Source organism: Kwoniella dendrophila, chromosome 6 (assembly GCF_036810415.1).
Source record: "Kwoniella dendrophila CBS 6074 chromosome 6, complete sequence".
Taxonomy (NCBI): domain Eukaryota; kingdom Fungi; phylum Basidiomycota; class Tremellomycetes; order Tremellales; family Cryptococcaceae; genus Kwoniella; species Kwoniella dendrophila.
Window position 1 is genome coordinate 839,669 of NC_089481.1, and position 13,026 is coordinate 852,694.

The 13,026-nt window shown below is 41.0% G+C and overlaps 2 protein-coding genes across 2 annotated transcripts; both read right to left on the reverse strand.

Annotated features, from left to right (window-relative positions):
* Positions 1–712: 712 nt before the first annotated feature.
* On the reverse strand, positions 713–2,448 carry L201_004875 (uncharacterized protein; the record flags this gene model as incomplete). The annotated part of the gene is made up of 3 exons (XM_066220612.1): positions 713–1,272; positions 1,412–1,779; positions 1,859–2,448. The coding sequence occupies 3 exons, from the start codon at positions 2,446–2,448 to the stop codon at positions 713–715; spliced, it is 1,518 nt and encodes a 505-aa protein (XP_066076709.1).
* Positions 2,449–6,262: 3,814 nt separating this feature from the next.
* Positions 6,263–10,401, reverse strand: L201_004876 (uncharacterized protein; the record flags this gene model as incomplete). Its single annotated transcript, XM_066220613.1, has 3 exons — positions 6,263–8,752; positions 8,813–10,178; positions 10,247–10,401. 3 exons carry the CDS (start codon positions 10,399–10,401, stop codon positions 6,263–6,265), a joined length of 4,011 nt encoding a protein of 1,336 aa, XP_066076710.1.
* Positions 10,402–13,026: the final 2,625 nt, after the last annotated feature.

Here is a 13,026-nt window from a genome sequence, read left to right on the forward strand (position 1 = left end):
ACTCCAATCATGAACTGATCAATCGGCGTGATTACCGTAGGTAGATAGCAGAAGAGTCAGTTCAAGAACTCGACCCTGATCGAAAAGGATGGAAGGTAATGATGCTATTGCAGAACTCGGTGCGAGAATTAAACTGATGTTTCACATTAATATGTTTTTGGTAATAAATATAGCTAATAAGGCATGAATGGCAAATACACTACGAATACTGTTTAGGCTAGCTTGGCACTACCTTACTGTGATATCCAACCATCGCTCTTAAATCTGATAACATCAATCATTTACAAACGTTTAGTCACACACATCAACAAATGCATCACTGAATATAGCAAAACACATTCTCGTCAAGTGATAATTCCATTTTTAACATCGTTAAGTTTCGTTAATCATGAATAGAGGTATTATGCTACAAGAGTTGGGTTTTAGGCTGGAACTTCTATGAAGGGTGAATACTATTAAACGGTTATTTCAAGTTCAGATGAGATACAGCTCCAGATCTGACTTACTGCACATCCATCGTAAGTCAGGGTTTTGCCCATATTTTTCAATCTCTATCTTCATTATCGTTGTCTGTAAACGTTGCATTAGACTTCTAACCATGGAGCAATGTTGCAGTGTAACCATCAGTGGCAGCAAGGGGAACTTACCTATACGTGAAACGCTTGTCTCTCGATCCTCTTCAGAATCCATTCGGTTAGCTTACTCCTCGATATCATAGAGTATTATCAACCTCACTTTGAATACCAGCTCTTTCGGCATCCGAATCCATCGCTTCCTTCACTTGTCGCCGACTTGGTTCACCTGGATGCTCATCTTCAACATCATATTCTTCACTTTCGCCACCTCCTCCTTGCCCATCACTATTCACTTTTTTACCTCTACCTCTCCTTCTAATCCTATCAGCATACTTACATTGACCATCGATATGTCTCCTGGAACATTGAGCACATGGTATCTTACCATCACATTTCAGCTTCCTTTCTCGGCAAGGAAAACAAGATATTTGTTGTCGTTTAGCTCTTTTAGCAGGCGGATAATCAGAAGGTGATGAATTAGAATGATGATAAGCTGTACTAAAGTAGTCTGAGGCTGGTGGTGGATGTATAATAGCATTCGGATTTAAACCAGGTGGAGTTGGCACATTAGTCGTTGTTGGGAAACTCGATCTTCGGTGAGTAAAAGGAGATTGTAATGACAATTCCTCCCGCCGATCTTCCGTCCTCATCTGATGTCTCTGATGTGGATAGGCTTGTTGAGGAGGAGGAATATTGCCTACGGTATCAGAGTAGCTGTAACCATAATATGAGGGGTTGGCTCGCTTGTTTTCATGCATTGTAATCACCAACCCTTGAGACCATATAAAGCCTCGATCAGCATGGCAGACCAGCATCTCAATGGGATCACAACTCACTTTCACCCCTCTCCGTAACCGCCTGACCAGCCATGACAGCTTCCAAAGCATCATTATACCCTTCGAGATAGCGAGTTGTCTCACTCTGTGACCAGACTGACCGATCACGTTCAGGTATGTGACCTACAGTTAACCAAGCTTTGGACTGTTGTGGATGTAACCCCGATCGCTGAGAGACTTGCTCTCGCGTTACATTTGACACGACAAGCATATCGCGACTTGTTATCATGGCTCGATTAGCGGTTTGAGAAGGATAAGTGGCACTTCTCTGCATCTCTTGTGCTTGTTGCATGTGACTGTGAACTGGTTGGCTGGTCGGTAAGCTGTCAACCATTCTGGGTCGATCGTATTGACTTTGTCTCGGGGATCTACAACAACATATAAATCAGCTTAAAGACCTTCACAAGCGGTTACTATATCAACACTATCTGCGGATGAAACACTCACAGAACCTGACCAATCGAAGTTTCCGACAGATGAGGAAGATTTCTTTCTGGTCTTCCGCGGAATTCATATGCAGTTTGAGGTGTTGCAGGACGACTCCGATCAAGAGGCAACGTTCTAAACTTCTCTCTAGGTAAATATATCGCTTTTGACAAATCGGGTGTATGGAATGAGTGGCGGTTCCTAACAGGAGATCGAGACCTGAATAACTTTTCTCCAGCTTGTAGCGTATCATAAGTTGTCGTAGAAGGAGATGATGTTTCATTAAGCCCTCTGCTTCGATCACCATGGCCGACTTGATGAGAGGGTATATCCACTTGGTTGAGTAAAGTAGAAACCGATGTTGGCATCCTTGGTTGTGGCGAAAGAATACTCAACGAGTGTCGAATCAGGACGTCAGAAGTAGGATTGACCATATTAGGCAGTTTTAAATCTCTAACAGAGGGGAATTGCGTGGTCGAGTGGGAAGATGATGAGGCAGATGCCTCAACTTGATGACTGACTGGGCCAGCCGAAGCAGCCAGTCTTTTAGAATTACTTGATTTTTGCTTGGACCTATCGACATCTGACGATTCTTCACTTTCCGTCGTCATTATATAGTTATTCTAGGAAAAGTAGCCACTGCTAATCAGTGTTTTTGTCGCAACTACTTCGATTTGAACTTCCGCTACTCAAGAGAAGGCTAATCAGAACTTACTTTTGTGTTATTGTCTAAAATCAAAGGTTGTTGCTGTTTTAGCTCGGTGATCTCGCCAGGAGAGTCCGATGGTTGACGGTTAGATATGTAAGCTATAAAGCCAGATTACAAAGGTAAGCCAACGACATGTGAAGTTATATGTAATGACGAAGTTCTCGTCTCCGTAAGCCATTTTCATCGGAGATAATCCTTTGAGCTTGTCAGACGACAGACTGTGATATGTTATTCCCTATCGGCCGGACGATGTCTAGAAGGCCCACAAAGACACAATTGGATGATATGAATGACTCACCTCGCAATAAAATCTGATTTCTTCATCCGTAAAGGATATATGGGGGATCGAAGTACTCGTTTTCTTGATATTGCAAAAGAAATAGAGAAGGCAAAAATGAAAGCAAAGTAGTATTATAAATCAGCATTGAGCTATTTGTTGCTGTAGGATATCATATATACTAGCAGGTCACAATAAAATAAACCAATAGATCGATCGATGAAGAAAGAAGGAAACGATTGACAGATTGCTGTAGTATACAGCAGAGAGGAAGTTGAGTGGATTAAATAAGATATACAGGATTATGGCATTTATTGATTTGTGGCTGATGTTTGATTTTATGTATTCTGTATTGTACTGCAGTACAGTCGAAGCGAGGGTGACCAAGCTTTTCAAGTTTGATGCTGTATTTTCGGTTTTACCTAGTTTACCTAGTTTGGTACAGTTCCGTTGACGTAAACCTCCTTTGGAATGATCTATGATCTTTGTTTTCTGAGTTGGTTTTTTTTTTTCCTTTTGTAATATTAATGGAATTTCTTTCGTTTTTAGGTGAGAAAACTTTTTATCCACTTGCTTGTCTTACTTTGCTTGAACAAAACCATACGAAAATAATATGTTGGGATATTTATTGGATTTAAGCTTTAGCCGTATTGATAAGCTTGTTTAAAACATGTCTGGGATTGATTAACGAATTTTAGCTGTTTATCCGGAAGTAAAAGGAAACTAACGATAATAAGATTAGTGAGGGATACAAGAATGTATGGATGTGAGGTAGGTGGCAAGGTATGTGTATACACAGTAGCTGATGAAAATGGAAAAATAAGAAAAGGTACGAGAAAACAACAAGAAAAAGAAGATCAACGGATTCCCTATATTTAGGGAGGTACCCTTGTACACAGCATCAAATTAGAAAGGTAGGGTATCAGGGAAGGTAAAATTTCTGTATGAAGTAAAGGTATACAGTCGATTATACTACTACATGTACCAGAGTCTACAGAAAAAGATCGGTTAAATGCCAAAATAACATTGTATCGCGATTATAAGCCAATGGAAGAGAAACTTGAGCACGAATAGATGACGAGGAAGGGATGACTACTGTACCTGTATATATGGTTTTTCGATTGATTAAGCTGTTCTTGCTATGATCGTTTTCTTTTGCTTCAGGTCTGTCTAAATTCCAACCAGATTATCTGTTAGGATGTTGTGACCTGAATCTGCTAACGGAAAATTACGAGTTCTAGAATAAATCTTATGTCTGTGAATCGTAGTCAGATAGCACATCTGATGCATGTACAGTGGATTCCACTTAAGTCTTGGGCAAAGACATGAATTGCGTCCTATGGACTCGTTACTTTAGTATGATGATTTTCGGTAATGGTTGATTAGCACATGAGTCAGCTTTTATAGCTCCGAAGTGAAACGGACAGGGGCGAGCGGAACAAGACCAAAGGATCCTCTTAGATCCGTGGCTGTTTTCATCATATGGGTAAGACGGTTATTGGAGGCAAAGAATCTCCAATATAGATTCTATGCGTTTCTTTGAGTTACAGATGTGTTTCCTTCGGTGTCGCGATGCTATAGTGTATTATAAAGGGGAAACATCGTGTCATCTGTGATCGTATTAAAAAGCTTAAACTCGGGGCGAAACCTGTAACGCGCCAAACAGGATTCCCTACAGTGGATGTCAGTATGTTCTTTGTACCACGTCTTCATTAGAAGATAAACATTCGACACCGGTGAGAACCGGAAGCTGATATATATACTATATGACTACCATCAATCACAATGTGCTTTTGAAATAGTCTCCAAGGAGTCCGACCGATATTCGCCCTCCCCTTTCGCAGAAAAGCAAGGTCTCCAATATAGCAAGTACAGTGAACGAAAACAACGTTGTCCATGTCTACGGATAAGCAAGACATATAAGCAAGTTGTGACAGTATAATTTTAGCTTTATGAATGAACTTTTTTTTCGTAAATTTAGGATCATTTTCTTGCGCCTTCAATGCTTCTAGACATGTGGAAATGATATTTACGGGCTTTTATCCCCTAATGATTCTGAAACCTAGCTAAGAGTGGGGGCAATTAGCAACTTCATCAGTCCTCCATTCCTTCAATTTGATGGCGTTGGAAACTGAGTGTAAGTCCAAACGATCGTGAACATACTTATTCTGACTTGCTGCTCAGTACAAATGAATACCAGTTACATCCTATAATCACGTATCTGTTCTTGGTCTCATTGATTCGGGCTGGAAGCATGTGCGAGTATAACCTTTCTGCTGAAAAATTCACATTGATCGACGTTCTCTCGACTCCAACCAAGAGGTCAGAGCGATAAAGAAAGCGGCTATAGATCTTATTGTATAATGTTCAGGGATCACTTTCTTTGTATATCCCTGGGACCTGAAGATACCAAAGGAGGGGGTTCTTCTATTTTCTTTTTTTCAGAAGCGATCGAGAGGAATCTACTCTTATGCACCTCGGTCAGACCACAAAACGTTTTCGTTGCTTGCTCTTAAAAGGTAAAAATGTTTTAAGGTTAATCGCACAAACCTGCCTATCAAATTTATCGATTGCTCATCATCCGACCATGATCTAGTCACATATGATCAAGCTGCATAAGCTTCAGATGCAGTAGATGAGTAAGATTCATGCAAGTATACCTCATCGACGATGACGCTTGCGCCACCATCAGCAGAACCTATGATCCGTGCTAAAATAGCTCCAAGCCACATAGGTACAAGTTTCAAACATCCTTTGGCATCCTTTGGTATCTTGTTCCGCGGTAATGGGACACGAATAAATCCATAGCCGCAGTGGTCGGATACTAGTGTATCCAAGCGACGAAGATCAATGACATGACTAAGATAGCGACTGATTTACATCGTTACGATCGAAAAAGGGGAACAACGACGATCATCACTTAAAGAGGAATTTTGCTGTGCATGAGAATCCCCCAATCCCATATTACGCGTGCCGAATAGCTCAAGCGAGTACTGCTGCTGCTCTTGTAGGAAAACTGGGTACAAGTAACTTTGATCTATGCATTTTAATTGTAATTGAGAATGACGGAGATATATGAAAAAAAGATATAGAAGAAACACGTTATCATTTCAAGAATAAATATCACGATTGGGGAAGAAAAAACGGAGAATAAGAGTTCAAAAATATGGTATGGGATTTTAGTTGAAAGAAAATCGTTTTATTTGTGTATAAAAGTGATGTAAGCGGAAATATAGTGATGAAAAGAGAGAATATGAGAATGGATTATTCGACAATCGTGTTGATTTGATTGAAATTGACGTTTTGTTTTCTTCGTTGAGGATATGTATGTGTTTGGTAGATTACAACAATTGGAAAAGGTAATTTCCTATTACAAAGAAAGCTTTGCCTTGTGTGATTTGTTTGTGAATATTGATTGTTCCTTTCGGTATGATCTTTTTTATAAGGCTGATAAACCCATTACACCTGTACAACCGGCCCAAAGTAGATCTAATATTTCTCTACCTTTTTCACTCAAACCTGTACCTCTCCATTCTTCATAACCTGTTGGACCCCATGCAGATTCACCTTTACATAACCCTAATCTATCTAAACCTTCTAAAACAAATTCAACACCTTGTGATCTTGAATGACAAACTGCTATTACAGTTGGCATTGATTTACCAGTTTTTGAAACTTGATCGGTCTTTATCATTTGTGCGTCATCTGAAAATGGTGAGATTTCATTCATGGTGTTTGAAGGACTTGTTGTGATTTGATTGGTCCCACTAAGTGAAGTAGTATTATCTGGAGATTTGAAGACATTTTGATCTTTATCTTTTGACCATTGATCAAATGGTGATGTACTTCCACTTGTTGATCCTTGATTATCTAATGATTCGGGTTCAGATTTCAATTCTTGTATATTAATTACTTTAGCTACCATTCGGAAAGACCTAAATGGTAGAGGTGGTAAGGCTAGTTCAGAATTATGACGTGAAGGTAATCCTACTCCTGAACCGGATTTGTGTATTACAGGCGATGAACCAATATGGTTAACAGAATGATGTGGATGTTGTGGCGTATTTGAATCTCTTTTCATCACATGATTCTCTTTACTGGCTCTGCGTCTCAATAGTTTTTGGAATTTAGGTAATGAACCTACTGGTGCGGTTGAGTTGGGTGTAGTTGCCAAAGCTGAAGAAGAAGATTGTGAATTCGAAGAAGTTTGCTGATCTGATAATGAAGCTTTGGAAGATGCTGTGGAAGGTCTTTGTTCCAATTCATCATGTTCCGCATTGAATGGCACATACCATACTAACAAAGCTTGTTTTGATCCTTCTGAGAATAACGGGTGAGATGAGGGTTGTTGAGAATTCAATAAATGTGGTTTAGCTGAAGTAATATCTTCTAGTGGGACGATCATTGCGACAGCTTCAGGAGGTACACCATTCCAAGCTTTACCTTCTCTAAATTTAGGTAAGATACTTTCAACCATATGAATATCTTCTCCACTAGTTGTTGATGAAGGTGTTTGTCTGGGATGATCACCGGATGACCAAGGTCCACTATCGCTTGAACTTGTCGCACTGTTACTAGAAGCTGTTTGCGCAGATGTTGATGGCATTCTGGATCGACTTTCAGTAGAATGAGGTTGACCTTTATATGGTAATCCATCTGGACCTCTTGAACTTCCACTAAACCAATTCTGATGGGTGACATTAGAAGCGCCAGACCAAGAATGTGCTTGAGCACGTTCTCTTTCCCTTTCTTCTCTTTGAGCTTTCTTTTCATCTGATGATGAAGATCCACCTAAACCAGAGTGCTTCAAAGCTCTTTTGAAGACTCCACCTAGTGATTTATCTTTTTTAGGTTCACTACTAGAATCGGTTTCTTTGCTTCTTGTTCGATTCAAACCTTTAGATCTGGATTTCTCATCTTTGGTGGAAATCGAACCTCTTGACTGCTGTTGTTGCTCTTCTTCATGAGGGTGTTTCTTCATCTTGGTCACCAATGCAGCCATGGTACCCATTGATGCATTACTTTGCGATAAAGCAGGAGTCATGGTCATGGTTGAGGCTTCACTATCTAATCGTTCTTTTCGTTCGTTAGCTGATGAGGTGGTCGGGGAGTTGAGGGTTGAGTGAGATCTACCGATTGAAGAGGCTTGAGAGTGTTGTCGTTGCATTAGGTGACTGGTGTTGCAATGAGGTAATTTCACACCACCTTGATCACGATGAACAGATTTACCAGCCAAGGCATATCGTTCACCACCAAAATGTGCACCGGTGGGTGATAGAGGACTTGGCCCAGCAGGAGCACTAGTGGAAGCTTTCACTTCTTCCAACTCATACTCCCTGTTGCCCAATCTGTATACACGCCATGAACGACCGGTGACAGCTGATTTGACTTCTCCGTTGGGGAATAACTCATATCTTCCCGCCCCACTAGATTCCCATTCAGCCTTTGGCCCTGGACCAGATGAAGTGTCGAGGGGATCTCGAGGAGATAAAGTCCCAGGATGACCAGCTGAACAAGCTCTAAATGTCCATTCTCCTCTTCTATCTCCGTATTCGTCATCGAATTCACCTACAAACTTGGCGAAGGTATCCTCTTCATCACCACCTAACTTGAGAACAGGTGTGAGAGGATAGTCTGATGTACTTGATGATCTCAATATATCGATTGGGGCGTTCTTTTTTTTCACTTGACCACCAAGTTGAGCTTGAGAACCTGCAAGGATGAAGTCGATATCGAATTCCGATACATCGACAGGAGCAGGTGGATGTAAGGATGGAGGAAGGGGGTGAGGAAGAGGATCAGATTGTAAATTTCGTGACTGTAAAAGGTGGTTGGCTCGATGTAATGCGAGAGTAGATGGAAGTAGGCGAGGGCCAGGATCCGATAGCGGTAGCAACGGCGGTAGCGGTCTGAGAGGTGCAGACAGGTTCTACGAGAAGTTGTCAGCTACAAAGTTTTTTTTGATCATTGACAAACTTTACACACTCACCTGTCCATCACCAAGTTCACCCGAGAATTCATCATCATCTTCGTCCATCGCATCGTCATCATCCTGCTCATCTTCTTCCTCTTCAGTTGGTTGTCCTGCATCAGGATTGATGTTATTTGATGGAGGATCTTTTTTGGTAGCTGATCGACGTGATGTACTTCTACCAAGACCACCACCAGGTATAGCAATAGGTAAACTTCCTCGACGTTGGGAAAGATCCCCTTCCGCCAAGAGCCCGTTTGGAGGGAATAGCTGCGATGGGATAGGAGGCGCAGAGCTTGGACTGATCGGACCTAGTTCACCATCGCTAGGCATTTTAGCCATGCCCATTCGTTCCCATAATAGTAAACTTTGTCTTCTAAGACCACCAGCTGGTGTGCCAGGGGGACCTTGACCACTCTGACCACCAATACTCAGCCTTTCTCGGGCTCGCTTTCCATCCTCACCATAAGTAGCGGCTAAAAATGCACGTCTCTGCCTTTCAGCTTCAGCTTCTTCCGCTTGTTCGAACACGTCCATTTCTTCTCTTTTTCTGATCGAAGCTCTTCTACCACTATTTGGTGATAAATCTACCGCTCGAAGAGCAGCAGTTGCAGGTGATGTTCCACTACCAAAAGCGCTTACATTTTCACTGACTGAACCAAATTTGAATCCTTCGTTGGGCAACTGAGTTTCTTCCAAAGCATTTTCACCGACACTTCCCCTTGGTGGTGGTAAAACTGGATTCCACGTTCGATGACTTGGCCCTGTCCAGCCACTATATCCTAAATGAGGTAAACTCCCTCTTCTTGCATAACCTTCTGCAGGTGCACCTGAGAATGGTGAAGGGGCAGTTGAATCAGGCGGTAGATATTCAGTTCCATTCTGTCTATATCGCGATGGTAAATTTGGGGTACCATTGCTACCATCACTACTGACTGGCCTTGACGTCTTCCCACTGACATGTGTTCTAGTAGGTGAAGGCGCAGCAAGTGATGGCCCAGAAGGTGTGAGAGATGATCGTCGTCTGCCTGGGTTCCAATCAGGAGGATAAAAGGCATGAAGTGGTTGTTGTGGTCTAGATTGCGTTAAAGTTGAAGTTGTACTGGCTGCTGATCCACGACGTTGAGCTAAGGATGCACTGGCAATAGGCGACAGACTATTTTCAGTAGTAGGCCAAGGTTGCTGAAAGCCTATACTTCGAGACGTGGAAGCGTGATTCCCTTCTCGAGCGACGTGAGGCGGGAGTGGTGATATAAGATTTAAACCAAGAGGTGTCAGGGAACCACGTCTTGGATGATGGGTATGTATAAATTGTGAAGGATGAGTGACAGCTATTACTGATGGTGTAGGTGGTGCTGACGATGGTGATTTGGGAGGGGAAGACCTGCAAGAATTGTTTAGTATAGATCTTGGAGTAGAGATGAACATATCACAAGACCATTAAAGACATACAATGCACTCCTTGAGGATTTTCTAGGTAAAGCACCTTCTGAACTAGGTCCTGCTACAGCGTTGGGTCCCATTTTGTTCATCCAGTTCACCGAAGGTGGAATAGGTATAGAAGAAGGGAAGGGAGTGGTATTATCATATGACGGGGTCGAGCCCATCGTCACGTTAAGTTGGCTTGACTCTAGATAAGTTTGTCTTCCTCTATGTATTTTGAGTACTGCAGATTTTGACGAAAGCGATTATTGGTGTAATGCAGAAGTGATCCCGCCCTGTTTGACTTGAGTGCTGTTGTTTATGTTGCCTAAATCATTTGTATAACGAAAAGAGGTGAAGTCACGAAGGTGTACAAAATACTGCTGAGAAAGGATGTCCTGAATGATGATCGACCTTTCCTTTCTACCTTGTTGTGATTACAATTCTCTAAACTCGATTCTCCTTGTTGTTGTTGAAAAGCTTGCTGCATCCAACTTTTCTACTGCAGTATTGCAATGATGTTGGGGGATTTGAGTCACTTGGATCTAACGTTCACTTTGTTGAACTGGCTGATTATTCTCCTTCTATATCAATTGATTTCCAATGATCTTCTAGGTTGAGTTTTTCAGGTCAAGATTAAAACGTGTTCTTGATGAAAAAGCGGTGATGATGAAAGCTGAAATTGTTATGATTATGCTAATGTCGATGAGTGAAGAGTACGATTTGGAAAGATTATTGTTTAGTCTATGAGAGTACGAAATACGATAATATTAATGGTAGTATGTAAGAATATGGTTGTATGATTTAGAGGATATACTACAACTGTATGCAGAGAGTGGATGGTGTTTAACTGTAAACTACGCTAAACAGTCTCAACTGTTCAGGGTAATTTCAACTCCCAGCAGTACTTAGTCCAGGTTGAGTTGACAAATTTTGATTGATCATTAGGTGTCACCATGAAGGCATAAACTCTGAGGAAATTTATCTATTTATCTTTAAGTCTTTTCAATTACGAAAATCACAAAAGTGGCAGTACCTTAACTCGTTAGTGGGATTTAGTGGGATAAAACTACGCTAAAGATCCTTTTAGTCCCAAAGCAATGGTCATTTTGTAATGGTATCAATTCTTGTTATGCCGCTATTACGAATTTGCTAATGCCATATCTTATTATTAAATATTCTGTATTACATGCCTGTGCCTCGTCAGCTTTGGAAAAGTGCAGTTCCTCTTTGAAAAAGGCTAAAATAACAAAACCGCAAGCTGATCTCAGGGTATTAGTTTTGTGGTACGGTACAATTCCTTTTTATAGACATTTTATATGGATCATAGGTTGGGTTAAAAATTTGATCGAACAGATTCGACAGACGGTGGGGTGGTAGTTGGGATAATAATAACTGATCTTACCTTGCTTAAAATGGGGTAAAAAAAAGAGGAAAAAGAAAAAGACTCATAGAGAAAAATTAAAGTTTACCCATTCGGACAACGTGTTTAGCTTTGACCGTAAGGAAATTATAGCTTTCCTTTTCCTCGTGCTCTTCCCCATTTCGATAATGAGGGAGAAAGAGAAAAGAGAGAAATAAAATGTAATGAGGCGTATCATCAGAATCATTACGCAAATTCTAATAAACAATTTTCCTTCCTAGTTGCACTCATGTTATAATGATGCATCGGCAATCGTATTGTGTTAGACTACCGGAACTTATTTCTTTTTATCCCCTTTTCCTATTATGTTAAGTTTCTAACTCATCATTTTTCTCTCCAACTCTTTAGTGGTGAACCAAAGGCGTCAAAGAGAAAGATAGATATATCATATGCTATAAGCTTCTCAGCATACATGAACAGGATATGGTATGTTGAACTGTCAAGAATCACTTTCAATTCCTTGATACTGATGGAGGAGAAACGGAGATCATTGTCAAGTAGAATACAAGTATGTGAAAAATTTTGTACCCATGGGCTCTTTTACGGGAGATCTCCGTTTCGGTAAATTGAATAAGGTTTTCCTTGTTTCAGGCTAAAAAACCCAAGAAAAGGAATTCCTGTTCTCAGTAAAAATAGGTTCTCTCATGTTGCAGCCAGTAGTAATAGGGGACAAAGTACAATTAAATCAAAACAACGATAATCAGTCAGTCACCTCTTACCAGTATTTGAATTTCGATTACTGTATGATGATGTGATGTTCGTAACCCGACATCATGCTTGGCAAATATGTACCAGCACACGTCTCGCATAGCTCAAAATTCAACGTATACATCTCCATGTATAAGGAACAAATCGGTGCTGGTCGGGACGTATTAAGTATTCCATTGTCGTTGATTTTCAGCTGATGTCGCGAAACAAAGAAAAAAAAAGGTACTCAATCGTACACACGCTCAGAAAACGGTTAACTTTCCTATCTGTTTTTTTTTCTTTCGCTCCTGACCAACTTTATTTGATCCACTTGTTCGCCACCTCCCAAAGTCTTGAAACCATTGACATCATCGTTCTCAAGCTCATTCAATACAACGGAATAAGCCCCTCCAACTGGTTCAACCTAACAACGCTTGTTCTACGGATGAACAAAAAGGCGGCATGCATAGAGTTTTCAGGACTCGCCTGATCAGCTTCAAACAACATACAGATGCAAACAAGTCCAGACCCTGCCAGTACTCGAGTGTAGTCGACCTTACCGGTCGATCAGTCTAGGTTACACACGGAACTTTGACGGATTTAACGGGATCGTCAGGATTGACACATCTGTGGTCACAACACATACTACGTTTGCTTCGCGAGGAACAGTTACAAGAAGAGGACAAGAGAGGAAGTATAG